Below are 19,313 nucleotides of genomic sequence, written 5' to 3' on the forward strand. Positions count from 1 at the left end.
ATTCAAATTTACACACACATAGTGGATTATCAAAGCCAAATACTTAATCTTGTTCCTCTCTTGGGAGTTTAACAATCACACATTTTATAGTCCTTTCCAGTTCTGGTCTGTTTTTGACATGACAACCTTTCCCCAACCGAATTAAAAGGACACACTCCAAGGTGTGTGGAACTTAGAGGTGGGAGGGAGGAACAAGTGTCCTTAATAGTCTGCTGCTTCCCGGGGGCCCGCATCCGAGACATTGCGGAGAGGATCCCAGAGCTCCTCCGGCCCACAGACCACTACCCCATGCTCCTTATTCACAAGGGCACCAATGACACAGCTCGGAGCACCCCCAGCCAGGTCATGAGGCGCTACAGGGAGTTGGGAGCGGGGCTTAGGGGTCTGGGAGCTCAGGTGGTGTTTTCGTCGATCCTCCCAGTCTCGGGCTATGGGCTGAGGAGGATCCACGCAGTCAACCAAAGACTGCGGAGCAGGTGTCATCGGAAGGCTTTGGCTTCCATGACCACAGCCCGCTCTTTGGCGAGAGAGGCAGCGAGCTGCTGGGAAGAGATGGCCTCCACCTCTCTCCCCTGGGGAGGAGGCTCTTCTCAGCCAGGCTGGCTGACCTGCTCCACCGGGCTTTAAACTAAGCCTGCTTAGGGGATGGGGGGGACTACTGCCACTGCTGGCCCGCTGAGCGACCCTTGCAAAGCCAGCAGACCAAGGCACTTAAGGGAGCCCACCCCTCCCCCAGCCCTGGCACAATCTGTGAGCAAGGCAAGAGCCCCTAAGGGCACACTTGCTTGCCTGTACACTAATGCCAGGAGCATTGTCCTCCTGCTCAGTGCAAAGAATTATGACGTCATTGGGATAACGGAGACCTGGTGGGACTCCACCCTTGACTGGACCACGGGTATAGAGGGCTATACCCTGTACAGGAGGGATCGTGTTGACAAAAGGGGCGGGGGTGTAGCTCTCTATGTGAAGGAAAGCTACACGTCCCTGCAAGCTGATATTGGCAACCGGCATGGACAGCTAGAGACCCTCTGGGTAAAAATTCGTGGGGAATATGGCACAGGGGACACAACGGTGGGAGTCTACTACAGACCTCCCACTCAAAGTCCTGAGCTTGACCAGGAGTTCGCTCGGGAACTGACTGAGGCCTGCTCCAGGACCTTGGTTGTCATGGGTGACTTCAATTACCCGGACATCTCCTGGGAAGATCACTCAGCAAAATCCGAGCAGCCGCAAAGCTTTCTCTCGTGCGTGGATGACTTCTACCTGACTCAAGAAGTCTATGGGCCAATGAGAGGCAAAGCGCTGCTTGACCTGGTACTGGCTACAGGGGACAACCTAATCGGCGACCTAGTGATTGATGGGAAGCTGGGTGACAGCGACCACGAGCTGATTACCTTCACCATCCACCATAAAGCTGGCAAGTCAGTCAGCAACACAGAAGTCCCTGACTTCAGAAAAGCCGACTATGACAAGCTCAAGAGGCTAGTCGGTCAGGCCCTCAGGGACCGTGACCCCAGGGAGATGGGAGTTCAAGAAGAGTGGTTGCTTCTCAAGGAAGCAATCCTCAATGCACCTCCTGCGGCTAAAAAGGAAAGCCTACAAAGGATGGAGGACGGGATTCACCTCCAAGGAGAATTATTCTGCACTGGTCTGGTCCTGCAGAGAGCAAACCAGGAAAGCCAAGGCTGCAACTGAACTCCAACTAGCCTCAAGCATCAAGGACAACAAAAAGTTCTTTTTCAGATGTGTGGGGAGCCGGAGGAAAAGCAAGGGCAATGTTGGACCCCTGCTAAACCAGATGGGGCAACTGACAACTGACACCCAGGAAAAAGCCAACCTATTAAATAGGTACTTTGCGTCAGTCTTTCATCAGTCCCATGGGACACGCATGCCTGCTGTGGGACAGGGAGATCCAGGTGATGGGGATCCCCTACCCTCCATAAATGCTGACCTTGTGAAGGAACACCTTGAGAAGCTGGACACCTTCAAGTCAGCTGGCCCCGACAATCTGCACCCCAGGGTACTCAAGGAGCTGGCGAGCGTCATAGCCCAGCCCCTGGCACGGATCTTTGAAAACTCCTGGCGCTCCGGTATAGTGCCCGAAGACTGGAAGAAGGCCAACGTGGTGCCGATCTTCAAGAAAGGGAGGAGAGTGGATCTGGCTAACTACAGGCCCATTAGCCTGACTTCTATCCTGGGGAAGATCTTAGAAAAGTTGATTAAGGAGGCCATCCTTGATGGACTGGCCCAGGCTAACATTCTAAGGGACAGCCAACACGGGTTTGGTGCAGGTAGGTCTTGTTTGACCAATCTCATTTCCTTCTATGACCAGGTGACCTATCACCTGGACAAGGGAGAAGAGATTGATGTCATATATCTTGACTTCAAAAAAGCCTTTGATCTGGTATCCCACGATCACCTCTTGGCCAAACTGGCCAGTTGTGGCCTTGGCTCCATCACGATCCGCTGGCTGGGAAACTGGCTCCGTGGTCGGACCCAGAGGGTTGTCATTGATGGCAGTCACTCATCATGGTGCCCTGTGACCAGTGGGGTCCCTCAAGGCTCTGTCCTGGGACCCATCCTGTTCAACATCTTCATTAATGATGTGGACATTGGAGTCAGGAGTGGACTGGCCAAGTTCGCCGATGACACCAAACTTTGGGGTAAAGCATCCACGCCAGAAGATAGGCGGGTGATCCAGGTTGACCTGGACAAGCTCAGCAAATGGGCGGACGAGAACCTGATGGTGTTTAACACCGAAAAATGCAAGGTTCTCCACCTTGGGAGGAAAAACCTGCAGCATCCTTATAGGCTCGGCAGTGCTACGTTGGATAGCACTACAGAAGAAAGAGACTTGGGGGGTCATCATTGACCACAAGATGAACATGAGCCTCCAATGCGATGCTGCGGCTAGTAAAGCGACCAAAATGCTGGCTTGCATCCATAGATGCTTCTCGAGCAAATCCCGGGACGTCATTCTCCCCTTGTACTCGGACTTGGTGAGGCCGCAGCTGGAGTACTGTGTCCAGTTTTGGGCTCCACAATTCAAAAAGGATGTGGAGAAGCTTGAGAGTCCAGAGGAGAGCCACGCGCATGATCAGAGGTCAGGAAAACAGATCTTACGATGACAGGCTGAGAGCCATGGGACTCTTTAGCCTGGAAAAGCGTAGGCTCAGGGGTGATCTGATGGCCACCTATAAGTTTATCAGGGGTGACCACCAGGATCTGGGGGAACGTCTGTTCACCAGAGCGCCCCAAGGGATGACGAGGTCGAACGGTCACAAACTCCTGCAAGACCGTTTCAGGCTGGACATAAGGAAGAATTTCTTTACTGTCCGAGCCCCCAAGGTCTGGAACAGTCTGCCAGCGGAGGTGGTTCAAGCACCTACATTGAACACCTTCAAGAGTAAATTGGATGCTTATCTTGCTGGGATCCTATAACCCCAGCTGACTTCCTGCCCTTTGGGCAGGGGGCTGGACTCGATGATCTCCCGAGGTCCCTTCCAGCCCTAATGTCTATGAAATCTATGAAATAATAGAAAAACAGAAAGATGCTGCTGACTGGAAAGTTTACATGATGCATCTGTTCCAAGAAAATGGAGGCACCATAGGACAAATGACCCATGCCATCTTTTCTATAAGAAGAAGCCCATATCTGAGATTTTGAAGGCTGCACTTGAAACTAGATACCAGCATTTTCTCTTTCTTGTTACTCTCTCCTCTAATTTTTATCTTGTGCCTCTTCATATGAGGCATTTGCAATCTTGCTCAATTAATTCAATTAGTTATATTTACATTTTGACTCAACCACCTACATCTGTTGCTGCACATGCCCTCTCCTTCCTCCTTGAAAATCCACTTTAAATTTGTTTCTTCACACTCAAGCAACCATTAGTGTTTCAGCTGTTAGGCACAGGTGGTCCTTAGCATGCCTTGAATACCATCTCCATACCATTTCATTACTATCTGTGACATTTTGCCCTGATAAAATTACAGGAAAGGGCAATATAACAATCTAAGCTATGAAGTAAGCAGAACCCAACAATAACTAAAGCATTCATAAAAGAATGTCTTCAAGCTCAAAAGGTTTAAAAACAGCATAACCAATCTAGCTTTCTTGTATTTCAAGAGCGTAGTTAAAATTGCAAGGGACTCAAGCACAAACAACAGTTCAGGCTGTGGAGAAAGCGAAAGATGGAAAAACTTTTGAATATTCTGGCTTATATTAATATCTGTATTGTGGAAAAGTACAAACTAATCTTAGATGTTGATAAACACAGAGAACAGCAGGTAATGTAACAATTATTCCTCCTACCCCAGGTAGGGTATATTGCTGACAGCTGAAGTTTCACAGTTTCATAGTTGGTAGGGTCAGAAGGGACCTGAACAGATCATCAAGTCTGACCCCCTGCCACGGGCAGGAAAGAGTACTGGGGTCAAACGACCCTAGCGAGGTGTTCATCCAGCCTCCTCTTTAATACCCCCAGGGTAGAAGCCAGCACCACTTCTCTTGGAAGTGGCTAGGCTAACTTAACATCCCCTAGAAAGTTTTGGTGACATTTAATAAAATTGGTGAAGCATGATTATTTTAGCTGTACTGCATTTATAAGGGCCCCTTGACCATGTTAGACAAATGATAGGGCAAGTGTGGCATGTAGGCTGATAATCTTAGGGTGTGGATAATGTCTCAGCAGTCTCTCAAATGCCAGACAGACAGAAAAAAAAAGAGGAAGAACACAGTGGATTTTTGTAAGCATACTTTCTTCTGAGCTTTTTACCTCCTCTACTACCAAAAACTGAGCCCCACAACCCTGCTGCATTCAGCATTTAATTTACACAGTTTTCTTCCAAATGTATAGTTACATCTTTATTCTCCTTTGTCTCTGTTTCTTCTTTCCCTTGCTCTTATTCTTTTCTCTTGCATTCAGTCCATTCATGTTAACTCTCCTTGCAGCAAAGCCCATTTCCTTTTCTAGCCTCATCTTGTCCTCATTGATTCTATGACAAATGCCATTTCATTTGATTAGGTGAACAGCCTTATTCTCTGCTAGTTTAGCTGAATTAGCTGACAATAAAAGTGGCAGCCAAACCATACCTATACACCAACATTTCACTTGTTGTTTAATTATCCTGGTACAATTTTTAGAATGAAACACTTACGCAAGTTGCCACTCCATATGTGAGACCCTTTCAGATTAATCATTTTCCCCATATCAATTATATCAATTTCCTCTTATTTTGAAAGTTAGCCTGCCAACTTCCTTTAGGGAAAGGGAACAAGACAGCTGAGTAGTTTCATGTACAAAGATAAATACATGGGGTTAGTACAACTGCATTCTTTCCAAGGGCTGGTCTCCACACAAGCTATACCAGCTGACTGCTTTAGGCTAGTTGGAGGCATCTCTAAAGGTATTTTCCTAGAAAATTAGGGAGCATCAAAATAACCCACCATTCAGCCTCCAATAGAAAGAGGCAATACCCTCAGCTCTTTAACTAGGAGCTGGTCCTTTTTTTAAATGCAGTCAGAAACGTTTCTCACCAGGGTGGTGCAGAAGGGGAAAGGTGGCAGAAACAGTGACATAAGCTCCAAAATGAAGTGTAATTGTTATGGAATGCTGCTCTATCCAGTGAGTTCAAGGAGACACGCCAATGCTTCAGAGTCCTGTTTGACACCTGAAAACGTTAAGTTTTGAACCTGATTGCCAGCAAATTCATGGAACTTGGGAACATTCAGAAAGTAGCTGCAGTCAGAGCAGACCCTGTTTCCAGAGAGAGTTTTTTTAACCCAGAAATGGTTCTGTTACCACAAATTGCTTACATCTTCCCATCCAATGAAAAACAATAACCTTAACTCCAAAGTGGATTAAGTACAGATTTAACTAAGTAAAAATGTTTATTTAAAGTGGAATTTGAATAAAGCAGTAAGCATATGATTCTGCAACAGTGAAAGAAATATTTCCAAGCTGAATCACAGAGTAAGCCTTCATTAAGGGAGATCTTATTGTCTAGCCAGGTCTACAAAAACAAAATGCTGATATGAAATGCAAAGTCAAAGTTGGATCCCCAGCTGCAGGGAGTTAACATGGTTAATGATGTTAATTGGGGAATCCATAACAACTGGCTACAATAGACTCTTTGCTAGGAAGATATTTTCTAGAGCCTGGAATCTGTGTCTTACACCTGCTAGAACTGCTAAAATTGTCCAGCTGTTGCTACAGCTGCTGAGTTTGCTGTTGAAGAATAGAAATGGTAACAGAAATATAAAAGTACTATCAACACAAATGAGCTTTATCTCCTCTATATACACAATTGTACCAACATAAATAAGATATCAAGCTTTTGGGGCAAATTAAGTGTGGTACGGCTGGTTTGTTCTTTATCGCCAGCATAAACCTGATCACCGTGTGAAACTGATGCAACGGCTCTCCTTAAAACTTGAAGGAGGGAAGATACACTGTAATTTTTCTTTAGGTGAAGATAAAGTTGGAACATTATCAAATAAAAGACAGACTCTTTCACACAAGAACAAAATGGGCCTGGATGCCAAAGCAGAAAACAGACATTCCAAAATTTGAAGCTTAGGAGTCAGCCTCTATTTCCAAGAGAGTTGGGAACTGTATTGCTACTGAGATAACAGACTAATGTACGCTGCAAGAACTACAAAAGTAGCAGAGACATGTATGAGTAAATCGAGAGAGATTATGGCACTTGCAAATGGATATACAAGACTTCATTCTTTTCAAAATGGTCATAGCTTCAAGGCTAAAGCAGATCATGAACAAGTGACTGCAACATACAAGAAAGCACTCAAAGATGCATCACCATGGATGCAATAATTACTTCTGAAGGTACCAAAATACAATAACACTCTGAAAATCTAGCCAAGCATCACCCACTCACTGCAGATGTGCTGTCAAGGGCATGTGTTCTACTTGATGACACACAACTGGGCAATCTGGGATAGGCTTTAACTGTTCACATTAACATAGAAAAGTATATCACGTTGTATCCCCAGGAAGCTGGTATGACCCAGAAAGAAAAGTACCTAAAAATTAAACACAGCAAGGCCAATGCAAACAAAATAAATGAAAGGAGAAATATACTTTCTCTACCTCTGCATTACCAATATAAAAATGAGCTCTCCTGGATCTGGGAAGCACACCCCCCTTAAATGAGAAAAGGGCAAAAAGTCAATAGAACAAGTTACACACACACACACACGCCCCTTAAATATGTCAACAGAACTACAGCTCTACCTTCTTTCCTCAAATGCTATCCCCTAAATATTTCAGGCTCTGACTGCTGCTGGAGCACTATCTTGGCTAAACTTATCTTGTTGAACCTATTAAAATGAAAAAAGTGGCCTTACCAGAAATGGCCCTCCAGAAGCAGGTGGTGCTGGTGGTGGAAGTGGTGGAGGGGGAGGAGGTGGGGGTGGGGGTGGTGGCGGCACAGGCATCTGTCCAGTTTCTCACTTCACTCTGTTATGGGAGAGGCTATAACCAAATTCTCAGTCCTGGAATAAAAAATAATAAGAATGTATTTGCACATTGCAAATGGAGAAATAGACAGATTGCTAGCTCTCAGCAGACTGAAGACTTTTGTACAGTACTGCCTCTAAAGCCACAGTATGAACAGCCTCATTACAGTTATCTGATGATAACATTCATCTAAAGAGCAAGCTCAGAGCTGGACAAGTTCCATGAATTCTAAATGTATAGATGCCAACCTGTCCAGCTTTAACTATCAGGCCTTACATTAATCTAGCCCATGGCCTTGAAATGCAATTATGTTGAGAACAAAATTGCAATGGACTAAATATCAAAGCCCTTACTGGGACAAAAACTCCATTGACTTTAATGACAGTTTTGCTGTTCTAAGGAGAGTAAGAACTTTGTAAGGAGATCTGGATTTGGTCCAACATGAAAAAGACATGATTTAATAATAAATGAAGAAATAATTTTCCAGATTAAAGTTTCATTAAGTGTAGTACTACTGCCAAAGGACAGCACATGAAGGCCAAGAAATTTCAAGCATTAAAGTCAGAAATGAACAGTATCAATCTTTTTTTTTTATCACTATTTTCAGAACATGCTGAATAAGAAAAGGCTTCCATGTCTTATAATAGAGGGGCAGAAAGTAAGAGTTTACAATAAAGAACTGTGGTTCCCGGGGGAGCACAATGATTATGGACTGTACAAATAATTCTTAATAAATATGGGCTCTAGCTCTCGGTTGATCATAATTAATTTTTGGGTACGTGGCTTCCAACAGTTGCAGTCTGTGAGCATCACTGAGGTACTGCAGACAAGTTCTATTATCATCTCTTAGCAGAAATGGATTATCATACCCCAAAATTCCTAGCTGGCTTCAGTTTGATGGTATAATTGCCAGAAAGACCATGGAGGTTTAGGATATTGCTAAAAGCACTCTCATGAGAGATTAAAACTTGCAGCTCTACCTATTCATAGAATCATGAAAATAAGGTTTGGAAGGGACCTCAGGAGGTCATTTAGCCCGACTAACAGATCAAAAGCAGGACCATCCCCAACTATTATTATCCTCTCCAGAAACCAACTGTAGTTTGCTCTTTTGACATTCATACAGCCTGCCTTTTGAGGTCAGGTGGTTACTTGAAAAGAAAAAGAAAGAAAGAAACATCACTAACATTTCACTTAAATTACATAACGAATCTACAAGAGACTATGAATATATTGAGACCAGATCTTCAATATCAGTATCAAAGAACTGATACTCTACTTTTTTATTGAAAAGTAGAAATTAAATTTAAAAAAGTCTTTTAAGTATACACAGATGTAGCAACCCTGCTGTTTCATTAGCAGTACCAACATACTCATCCAGCATGAGTAGGACGGGAAACATGGACTACATGGTGGTTAAGGCAGGTGTTCATTTCAGCATCCAGCTTCTCAGCATAATTCTTTATTAAAACATTTTATTAAAGGAAATGGAACTTGAAAAGCAAACCAGTGAGCTCTGTATCCACAGCATGCAGTAACTCATTAATGTGTGTGTGTACCTGGATGTGTAGTCCACTTTCCCATTTGCAAACTTGCTGAGGGCTCAAAGCCAGTCCCAAAAGTGGTAGCCCTCCATTGGAAAAATAAATTTGCAAGTGGCTCACAATAAAGTTTGAGTTGCACAACTCTGTGCCAAATGAAATGGAAAAAACCATGGCATGCAAGGGCACTGGATTTCAGTAAAGAAACAGGAAGCATAAACAGCAAGCAGTTACCAGGTGGCCATGAATAAGATCAGGCCTTTTTAGGCTAGGTTTCAAGGACAAGATTCCAGCATGGAAGTAGACTGCTGATAACAGAAGGCCCTGGGAAACAACCTGTCAGCATGTGACATGGGGACAACATTTCTATAAGGTTAAAGAACAATGTAAAAAAACCCAAAGAACGTGGAGGTCTGTCCACTGGGGATCTGCAGGCCGGTGCTGATTTGCCTACTACAAGAAGGACAGACTAGAAGCATGTGCATAGGGTCCAAGCAACTTTGTGCCTTTCCTATCAGACAGCTTGTAAGAATTAAGATGGGAATCGCTTGCTCTTTTTCTTGTTGCAACTCTTTAAGTTTACACCTAAAATAGTCACACATTTTCATTCTACACATTACATTAGTAACACATTCTATAAACCTAAGAGTACACAAGTGTTTACTAGGCAGCCCCCAAGGGCTAGTGGGCACCTGCATAAATTGCCCTAAGTATGGCATACTGAGCATGCAACCCCAAAGAAACTAATGTGCCATGACACCTGGGGTTGCAGTGTGGCTAGTTGCAATGTCTACCCCTAGCTCTGACTGAGTTTTCCGGGGATAACAGCCTCACTACTATTCCACCTCCATTATTTTGCTACACATGAAGCCATTGCTACAGTATGACTACTTACCTCAATTAAGCCACATAAAAGCATATCTATAAATGGAATTTTACTATCTACTAAGTCAGGTTGGGCAAAACGTGGCCCGTGGGCCAGATGTAGCCTGCCAGGCCATTTTATCTGGCCTGAGGGGCCCCCACAAAATTTAGAAAATTAATATTTATCTGCCCCTGGCTACCTGTCATGTGGCCCTTGATGGCTTGCCAAAACTCAGTAAGCAGCCCTCCACCCAAAATAATTCCTGCAAGGGAAGTGGGGGTGGGGGGAAGCAGCTCCAGACAGGCTCTTCCCCTGCTTTCCACTTGAGGGGGCTGGGGGGATGGCCAGACACTAGCCTGGGCCAGCACGCTAAGGCAGAGGGGAGGGAGGAGGTCTGAAACCCCTCCCCCACTCACATGGGACCCCAGCCGGGTCTGCTTGGCAGGGGCAGAGCAGCCCCTGCCTAGCTTTTCACTAACCAGATGCTGGTTCAAGTCAGCATGCTGAGACAGAGGGGAGGGGTGTGGGGTTTAAACCCCCTACCCCACCTGTACAGGACCTAAGCTGAGGTCTGCCTGGCAGGGGCAGTGCAGCCTAGGAGGTTTTTCCCCATTCAACACTTGAGCAGAGGTGGGGGGGTATGGACAGGGAGAGTGGCCAGCTGGGAGTGGGGATAAACCTGTCAGAGACTGCTGCACCTCTGCCAGGCAGACCCTGGCTGGGGTCCAGAACTAGGTCTGCCATTCCCACCCAATTTTCAGCCAGGTGGAGCAAAAGGGCAGGGCTACCAACCCTGCTCCACTGAAGTAAACAGCATAGCCCAGGGCTGCAGAGCATCCTGAGTTGCTCGGGGACTGTGAATTAACTTGAACCAGGAAGGGGTCTTGGACAGAAGTTCCATGAACTAGTTTAACTTAAATCACTTCAATCTTATACTACATCCAACCAGGTTTATCTAAAATCAGTTTTGGCCATTTTGGATATGGACAGAAGTTACACATAAACTTGTTTAAGTGATCAGAAACTGGTTTAAACCTGCAACAGAACAGAAGCTCAGTGCGCATAAACCAGTTTCAAAATGCCTTAAACTGGTTTAAGATAAATCTGGTTGAATGTAATGTAACCCTTCTGCTGAGCACCTGTCAGCAGCAACAAGGGCTGGGTACTATTTAGGGGATACTAAATATATTATACCTTCGCTTGAGCCTCCACCCAGTTCACCTAATTTTAAAACACTACAAACTACAAGACAAAGTTTATAGGTGGCACCCTCTTTGTGGGGGTTCTTTACCCATACACAGGCAGTCTGGGACTTGGGACTCACCAAAGGGTAGTTCTGGGGGGTCTGCGCCCCTATACCTGCCCTTCAGCAATGGGTTGGAAAGGGGGACCCACACCAGAGAGTCCAATAAACTGCTCTGTGGGTCCACTGCACTGCAGGGAGCTGCTAGAGAGCAAAGGTCCTTTTGCATTGCAAAGAGCCCCTCATTGCTCCCTGCGAAACTGTAATGCTGATCCTCACTTCCACATGGTGGATTTGAGGGGTGAACTGCAGTCTTCATCAGCAACTCAAACCCCAAAGTTTTTAGTCCTAATCCCAGCACTGCTAGGGCAAGAAACTGCAAGAACTCAGAGAAAAGCCAGCCAAATAGCAAAAAGGGCCAGCAACCAGCACCAACCACGCTGCATTTGTCAGGACACAGAGCAACAAAAGCAACACATATCAGGCCCAAAATGTGCGAGGCCCAGACATACAGCCAACAAATGTACAGTGGGTCTCAGCAATACAGCCATGCTGAGACACAACCACTGTAAAACAATAAAAGGGGTACTCAGGCCTCTCCTGCACCTGGGCCTGAATATACAACAAAAGAGTACCAGGCCTACTTGGCACAGGCCTGGACATATAGTCTCAGCCACACTGATAGGCTGAGACCTAACAGCTAGGAAACAGCAAAAGGTGGGGCCAGGCCTATTTTGGCTTGGGCCTGAACTAGGACTAGTGCCCAACCACAGCACTTGGTTGGAGAATAAACTGCAAAAGGGACAAAAGAAGGCCCAGGCTTATTTGACTGGGCCTGCACTGGACAGCAAAAAGCCAACCCACCTTATGCAGCACTGAGGACTGAATAAGCCACAAGAAGTGCCAGGGCTTCCCCCTGGCCCAGGTCCGCCAGCTAACATATGGCTGGGGTTCAGTCCCACACTGGTAGGCTGAAATGCAGCAGCTATGAAACAGCAAAAAGGGCCCAGGCTTATGGCTAAAGCCAGAACATGTAGTCTCAGCTATACAGGAAACCCTCGGTACTCATGAATCTACCGTTCACGGATTCGAATATTCATAGTGCACCACACCAATGGGGTGGGTTGGGGCGAGCGCCGTCACGGCTCCCTCTGGTGTTGCACCAAGCTCCTACCTCTGCATAAGCAGGCAGGGAGTGCTGTGCAGGGTGGGGGAGGGCAGAGCTGAGCAGAAGGCAGAGCCAGGCAACCAGAGAGCAAGCGCTGGGGATGTGGATGGGGAGGGAGGCGGTGGTGGCATCATCTCCCCTGGAGGCAGCTGTGGTTGGTCCCCAGGCTCTGTGGGGGATCCCCATGCTTCCAGATTCTTGTGGGGGAGCAGGAGGTAGCTGTGGGGTCTGATCGGGAGCCCTGTCAGTTTTTATGGATTTTGCCATTCACAGAGATCGCCAGAACAGATCCCTCGCAAATGGTGACAGTCTCCTGTACCATCACACTGAGAAACTACAATCAGCAACACGGTGACTGCCAGGACCCCGTTCTTGGTCAGTCTCCATTAGGGAATGATACTCTCATGGCATCATCCCATTCAAGTCCTGCAAGGCCAGTAGCTGCCAGAACCCCATTCCTGGGCAGCCCGCACTAGGGGAGGATACAATCATGGCATCCTCCCACTCAAGAGCTGTGTGGCCAACACAGCCAGCAAGACACATAGCTGGCGTTGAAGGACACAGCTATGCTGAACCTAAAAGAAGTTGCAACAGCAACTAAAACATGCCAGGCTCTCAGTCCTGGCCCAGAGTGCGCCAGCAAAACTGCCAAGCCCTAACCTTGGCCCACTTGCTGCAGGGATTAATGCTCCCCACACAGCATCATCCCACTCAAAACCCAGAAGGCAAAAGGGGAAAGGAGAGGGAGAGAACAGGGGTCTTAAGCCCTGAGACAGACTTTCTCTCCCTGTACCTGAGGCTTTCCCTTCACATAGCCTCAGTTTGCTTCCTCAGTGAAGAACAGGGCTGAACCCCCCACCCCTTCCGCCATAGGAAGCAGGCCCCTCTGGCTCCCAAATTAGTGTTCAGGAGGAAGAAAGAGAGAGGCTCAGACCAGGTGGCCTCAACCTAAAATAGCTTTTCTGACCTCATCCTTGGCCCCAGTCACAAAGTAGTCTCATTGGGACCCTGCAAACACAGATCAATCAATTCAAAGGTGGTCGGCAACCCCTGTTGAAGGGGCCAGAGTCACCAAACTGGTTCCACTGGTTCGGTTGAGGAAATCTTAAGACAAAGGGTCTAGACACAATAAGGGAGGGGGGGAGCAATGGGAGAGCAAGCCTCTCCAGGACTAGAGGAAGCAAATTATACAACACAAACAAGATATATAGCAAAATAAAACCAGAAGACACTTGACCACACACAGCCCCAAGTGTGTGTGGGTGTTACAGTAATATCAGACTTAACTGATTTAGGTCAAACTGGTTTACGAAACTTCTGTCTCAGACTCCTTCCTTCTTCAAGTTAAATCCCAGCATACTTTCCAGCTCTGGGCTGGGCTGTGCTGTCTGTTCCAGAGAGCAGGGCTGGCCCTATCCTTCTGCTCCCTAGCTGGAGCAGTAAAGGCTGGCTGACAAGAGGGCAGGGGAAGGGGAGAAAGCAGGGCAGGCAAGCCCAGCTGGGGATGCAGCCCAGTCTATGGGGCGGGGGGGAGGGACTGCCCCCACCAGGTAAACCCCAGCTGGAGTCTGGAGCCAGGGAGGGGGGTTAAATACCCCTTCCCCCCACTCAAACTTACTGTTGGCTGCAGCTGTGGACCACAAGTCCCAGAGGCACCTGGAAGCAGGAAAAGTAAGTGATGAGGAACCCTGCAAATTCCTGCTGTTGTGATTGTGGACCACAAATCTCAGAGGCCTTGGAGGCAGCAGGAAGAAGAAGTGAACACACAGCCAGAGCCATACTCTAGTACACCCCCCAGCTTCTGGCCTGAACCACTGCAGACATGTGGTTGAATTTCCTGAATCAAAGGTAAATGGTCTCTTCACTTCTGTTTCAGTTTAATCTGTGTAGCTTAGACTAACCTGCAAAGACTGAATTGGTTTAGCCTCATGCTTTTTGACTGTCTGTACTTAGCCACTGAAAGCAGTTTAAGTGCACTAAACTTCTGTTGTGTTACAGATTTGAACCAGTTTCTGATCGCTTAATCCAGTTTGTGCGTAACTTCTGTCCCTAGCCTTAAGGTCTGATTTTTCTGACCTTACCATCACTTTGTACACAATGGCCATTACCTTCACAGCTTTCCAGCACTATTACTAGTAGGTGCAGATTAACAGTCCATGTTCTGCATATGAAAGTTCTGTTTATCCAAATGGACTTCAGAGGTGCAGGTTATGTTTTTGTGGGCAGAAGTACTAGTGCTAGGAAGGAGGATACAAAAGGATGCCTACTCTTAAGTGAAAGCTGAGATAGAAATCTTATCAGGGAAATTTAGTATTCAGGTCTAGTCAAATACTGCATGATCTTCCAATGCTAATAAACAGGAAATGCCAAATAAAAGCAAGCAAACTTTTTTTCTGCTTAGCTTATTATTATGTCCTTAGTACATCATGTTCTTTTAATATAAAGTAATAAGATCTTTCAGTTTTAGATGTATATTTGCAGAACTTAACACCTTATTTAAAGATGGGATACTTACATTTTTCCCCAGATTGTGAATTAATCAACACCTATATCTCTAGATGACAACTTGAAGAAAGTAAGGTAGATGTGCATCTTATAGACTAACTGGAACACACATATATTTATATATAAAGAGCTATAAGCATAAGCACATCATAGACTCATAGAAAATTAGGACATCTACTCTGATTTTCTGCTTGACTTCTGACTAACATGGCTAAATATTTCTTTCTGCTCATAGATGGCAACTTGAAGGAAGTCCTTGGTCATCAATCCCCATATAACAGGATAAACTCAGAATTAAAAATTTAATGTGCTCATCAGCTGTGGAAATTGATAACATAAAACAATAAAGAAAATGCTATGCAATTAATAATCATATATTACAAGGTGGGAACTCATTCTCTTCTCAGGCCTCATGATGCTTCCACTCTCATAAATGTTTTTTATAAACACTATCTCATACAACGTACTCCATTTATGTGCAGACTGGACAAGAGCATACTTTGCTTAACTGCACAACAAGCCTCAAGTCCCAGCTTTTGCCTATTACTTAACTAATATGCAGATAACCAATGTTGCAATCTAAGTGTATACACAGTTTAAATGCATGGGAATGCTTTAGCCACAATGTATCTACCCTGTTACATAATAGCATTAATCACATAATTGGTGAAATTGATTAGAAGCTGTCAATTTCAAAATTTCTAAAAAGAAGCCTTGAACTGACTATATCCTGTCAATTGTATTGCTATTACCAGAGGAATAAGGGACTCTGACAAACAAGGGAGAGAGCCTTAAGGAGGTGCAAAAAAGCTTGCAGTAGGCTATTCTTGTAGTTAAGTGAGCCTTTTTCACATTGAGATTAGGTAAAGGCATAACCCAGGGATCAGCAACATTTTTTTGCTGGAGTGCCAAAAACATGCAAACCTCAACCCATGCCTTGACTTGGCGTGCCAGGGACAGATGACAGGGAGCTGTGAGCGACCCGATCCTCTTTGCTGTTGGCAGGTGCACACGTGCCTCCAGGCAGATGATGGGGGAAGGTCTGGGGAGAGGCCCTAGACTTTTCCCCACCACGTACCCTAATTAAGGCATGCATGCAGTTACTGCTGGCCATGGGGCCCAGACTGCTCATTGCAAGCAGTGGGAAGGCTGCAAACAGCTGCACTAGGGTCCAGAGCCCTGGCTTAGCTCTGTGGCTGGTGACAGCCACACACACACCTTAGGGAACACGGCAGGGAAGGGGCCGGGGCAGCTCAACTCCAGCCCCTCCCCTACCATCCACTCAGAGGCACGTGTACACCTGCACCCAGCAACCAGCTGGGCAGGGGCTCTGCAGACCTCGGCACAGCAGCTTGCAGCCCCTTGGCTGCCTGGCGCAGCCAGCCCAGGTTCTGGACAGGCCCCTTTTGCCCACTTCAGATCCTAGGCTGCTCACAGCAGATGGCAGGGAGGCTGCAAACAGCTGCACCAAGGTCTGTGGAGCCCCATCCTGGCTTGCTGCTGGCAGCAGGTGCATGCATGCCCCCATTCACACAGTAGGGGAGAGGCCAGGGTTGTGCTATGCCAGCCCCTTCCCCACTGTCAACCCCAAGGTACACATGCAGCTACCACTGGCCACAGAGCTGGGCTGAGAGGCCCAGACTTCAGTGTACTGACAGCAGCCTCCCAGGCACCTGACACAACCAGATCAGGTTTCCTGCCTGCCATAGAGCCCAGGCTGCTTGTAGCAGGGCTTGCAGCCTCCCAACTGCCTTCTGTGACTAGCCTGGGCTCTGCAGCCGGCAGCAGCTTCCCAGAGCCTGGGCCAGCTGTGGCCTGCTGGGCAAAACAGCCTCATGTGCCATGCTCTGGCATACATGCTGGGGTTGCTGACCCCTGACATAACTTTTTCTCAGTCCCAAGATTATGTGCTTAAACCCTGTACACTTTCCTCTCCATTTCTTACACTCATTGGAACGTTACTTAAATTGTAAAGGTACTGGATCTGTAACCCCTCTCCCTTTCCAACTACTGTTAGTCCAGGAATGCGGAGGTAAGGTGATTTTAAATATGCATATTTTTAAATTGAGGTAGAAGGGAACCAAGTCATCCCCGGGAATAACTCCAAGGGTGAAACAGACGGTATCTGTGGGAGGAGGAAACGAAGAAACTGTAATGGCCATGTTTGTGTAGGCACAGAAGGCTTGAGTGTTGCAGAACCAGGCCCAGAAACAGCAGAATTCAGAGCATGGAGGAATTACTAGTTTGCCTCCCTTCTGAAGCACATTTGTTTGCATTTACTCGCATTCTGGGCAGTCTAATTTTAAGTGTCCCAAATAATAAGCTTGTATTACTTCCCTTGGGAAGCTCTCTCATAATCTAATAGTCCTCATGATTAGAATGGATTTCTGATATTCAAGCTATTTTTTTCCCCTTTCTCAACATAAACCTATTGCTCTTAGCTGTACCTTTGTGTGCTGTAACTCTTTCATATCTGCATCTGTGAAATACTTGTAGAATCACAACCCAGAATCATGCACGCACCAGCCACACTTATTTAGCAGCCTCAAACTTTCCCCCTGTGACAGCCTTCCAACCCTGAACATTTTATTTTTCTTTCTCTGAGTGCTATCAATTTGTCAGTATCTTTCTGGTAATGAGACACTTGAAACTAAATGCTACATTTCATGTACCACTACACTAGGTGTAGAAAAGAGGACTATCCCCCACCTCTAGCAATGTATAGCACCATCGTTCATGTAGCACAAAATTATCTTAGAAGATTCCTGTACCGTACAATCTCCATGATATAACAACACAAGCAGCATGAAAGTCAGGTAATTTCAGTAAGTCTGAATATATAACTGAGGAATAACTGTTTAGAACAGTCTGAGTTAGTCAATTCAACTGCAAGGCAATATTATTTTTGTTTTATAACTAACACTTTAGGAAGAGTTTGAGAGACATCATCAGTTCCTCTGTAAATACACAGAAAATATGATGATACAATGGATGTCATATGTTCAATCTGTTGATTAACAAAGGAAAAATAAAGTAAATGAGGCCAATGCTCTTAATCAGTTTCAAGTGAAAACTTATTAGAAACAGAGTTAATATTTTATTATGCTTCAATTTAAATGAACTATTCTGAGTTCAACTTTTTATCATAGTCAATGTGAGAATCTTTATAGTTTAATGGAAAATTAAATGAGGAAAATAAAACTATAGTAGATAACAAGCATTTAGAAGCCATCTTCCATGGCTGGAAAACAGACAATACGATTAACTGTTCCACCGCATGTTCCTGTCAAACATCACTAAAGAACAGCTGAAATGGCGAGTACAGGCACACCACAAATGTCACGAAGGCAACACAGAAGATGCACAGAAACTAAAGAGGCAAAAAGAAAACATATACACATTCCACAGCAAGATAAATATGGCTGTCATTGAACCATATTTCACAACTGCAAACACTTTGGAATATGTTTCTCTCTTAAGAATTTATCATTTCAGATTTTAATTCCAACAGAAGCCTAACCATTAAATTTTTAAACCCCAGATGTTATGTTTCATTATGCACAAACAACAAATTGACATTTTCAATCTGAATGACGTTCTAGAGAACTAAAGAGGAAATAATAATAAAAAATATCTTTCCACATTCAACACAAAATAGATGCCAGTCACTACAGATATCAGAGTGCTTCAAGATTTAAGGAAACAATATAAAAAAAAAAAATCATGACAGTTTCATGACTAGATACAACTCAACAGAAAGATAAATATCACACTCGAAGATACCTTTTTAACATGTATATTAAGCTCCACATGTATATTCATATGGTTTGACAGATAAAGGTCTTGCCTTACATTACATATAATTTCAATTTTCTAATGCAGGGGTGGGCAATTATTTTGGGCGGAGAGCCACTTGCCAAGTTTTGGGAAGCTGTCGAGGGCCATACGGGTAGCCCCACCCCTTGGCAGCTGCCCCACCCCTGGTTGCCATATTGGGACCAGAAGTCCAACTTCCTAGCCCCTGCTCTTTGCCACTGGAAGTCCCTCTCCTTGTCCTGGAAGTATGCCTTTTGGAAGGAAGGGTGCTGTGATCTGGAAACTGTGAAAAAGATATATCTATGTACACACACACACACACACACACACACACACACACACACAAATAAAACATCTACTATAACCTATTTTAATTTTTTTTTTTTAACATTTTTCTACTGATTTCTGTGTTTACAAAAAGTGTATCTAGAGGTGGCCACATAATAGCTTAAAATACAGCCCTACTGTGTGTTTTGTACAGGCAGCAAGGGCGTATAAGTGGTGGTGTGGTTGGGAAGAGTGTGTGTGAGTTTGTGTGTGCATGTGTGCCTGCATGTGCGGTATGGGTGTTGGTTGTGTGCTGAGAGAGCCATGGCCGGGCTGCCAGCTCCAAAGCGTACAGCTCTAACACGCTGCATGTAAACCTCACACAATACAGCCAGGCAGACCCCATATTCAGGCTCTGTGCTTCTAC

At 45.5% G+C, this 19,313-nt stretch overlaps 1 protein-coding gene and 1 long non-coding RNA gene across 5 annotated transcripts in view; one reads left to right on the plus strand and one right to left on the minus strand.

The window, feature by feature from the left end:
* LOC149864727 (uncharacterized) overlaps window positions 1–15,121 on the plus strand; it is a 33,562-nt gene extending 18,441 nt beyond the window's left edge. Inside the window, exon 6 of the long non-coding RNA XR_016442250.1 lies at window positions 15,039–15,121. This is a non-coding gene — a long non-coding RNA (uncharacterized LOC149864727). The remainder of the gene's footprint in view (window positions 1–15,038) is intronic.
* WIPF3 (WAS/WASL interacting protein family member 3) overlaps window positions 1–19,313 on the minus strand; it is a 71,105-nt gene that overhangs the window by 31,675 nt on the left and 20,117 nt on the right. For all 4 annotated transcript variants that reach the window (XM_090046645.1, XM_090046644.1, XM_090046646.1 and 1 more), the window contains exon 3: window positions 7,370–7,516. In XM_090046645.1, coding sequence (XP_089902771.1) covers window positions 7,370–7,459 — 90 coding nt within the window. In that variant the 5' untranslated portion in view covers window positions 7,460–7,516. The remainder of the gene's footprint in view (window positions 1–7,369; window positions 7,517–19,313) is intronic.

This window comes from Crocodylus siamensis, chromosome 5 (genome assembly GCF_052110815.1).
Source record: "Crocodylus siamensis isolate JL-2025a chromosome 5, ASM5211081v1, whole genome shotgun sequence".
NCBI classification, from domain to species: domain Eukaryota; kingdom Metazoa; phylum Chordata; order Crocodylia; family Crocodylidae; genus Crocodylus; species Crocodylus siamensis.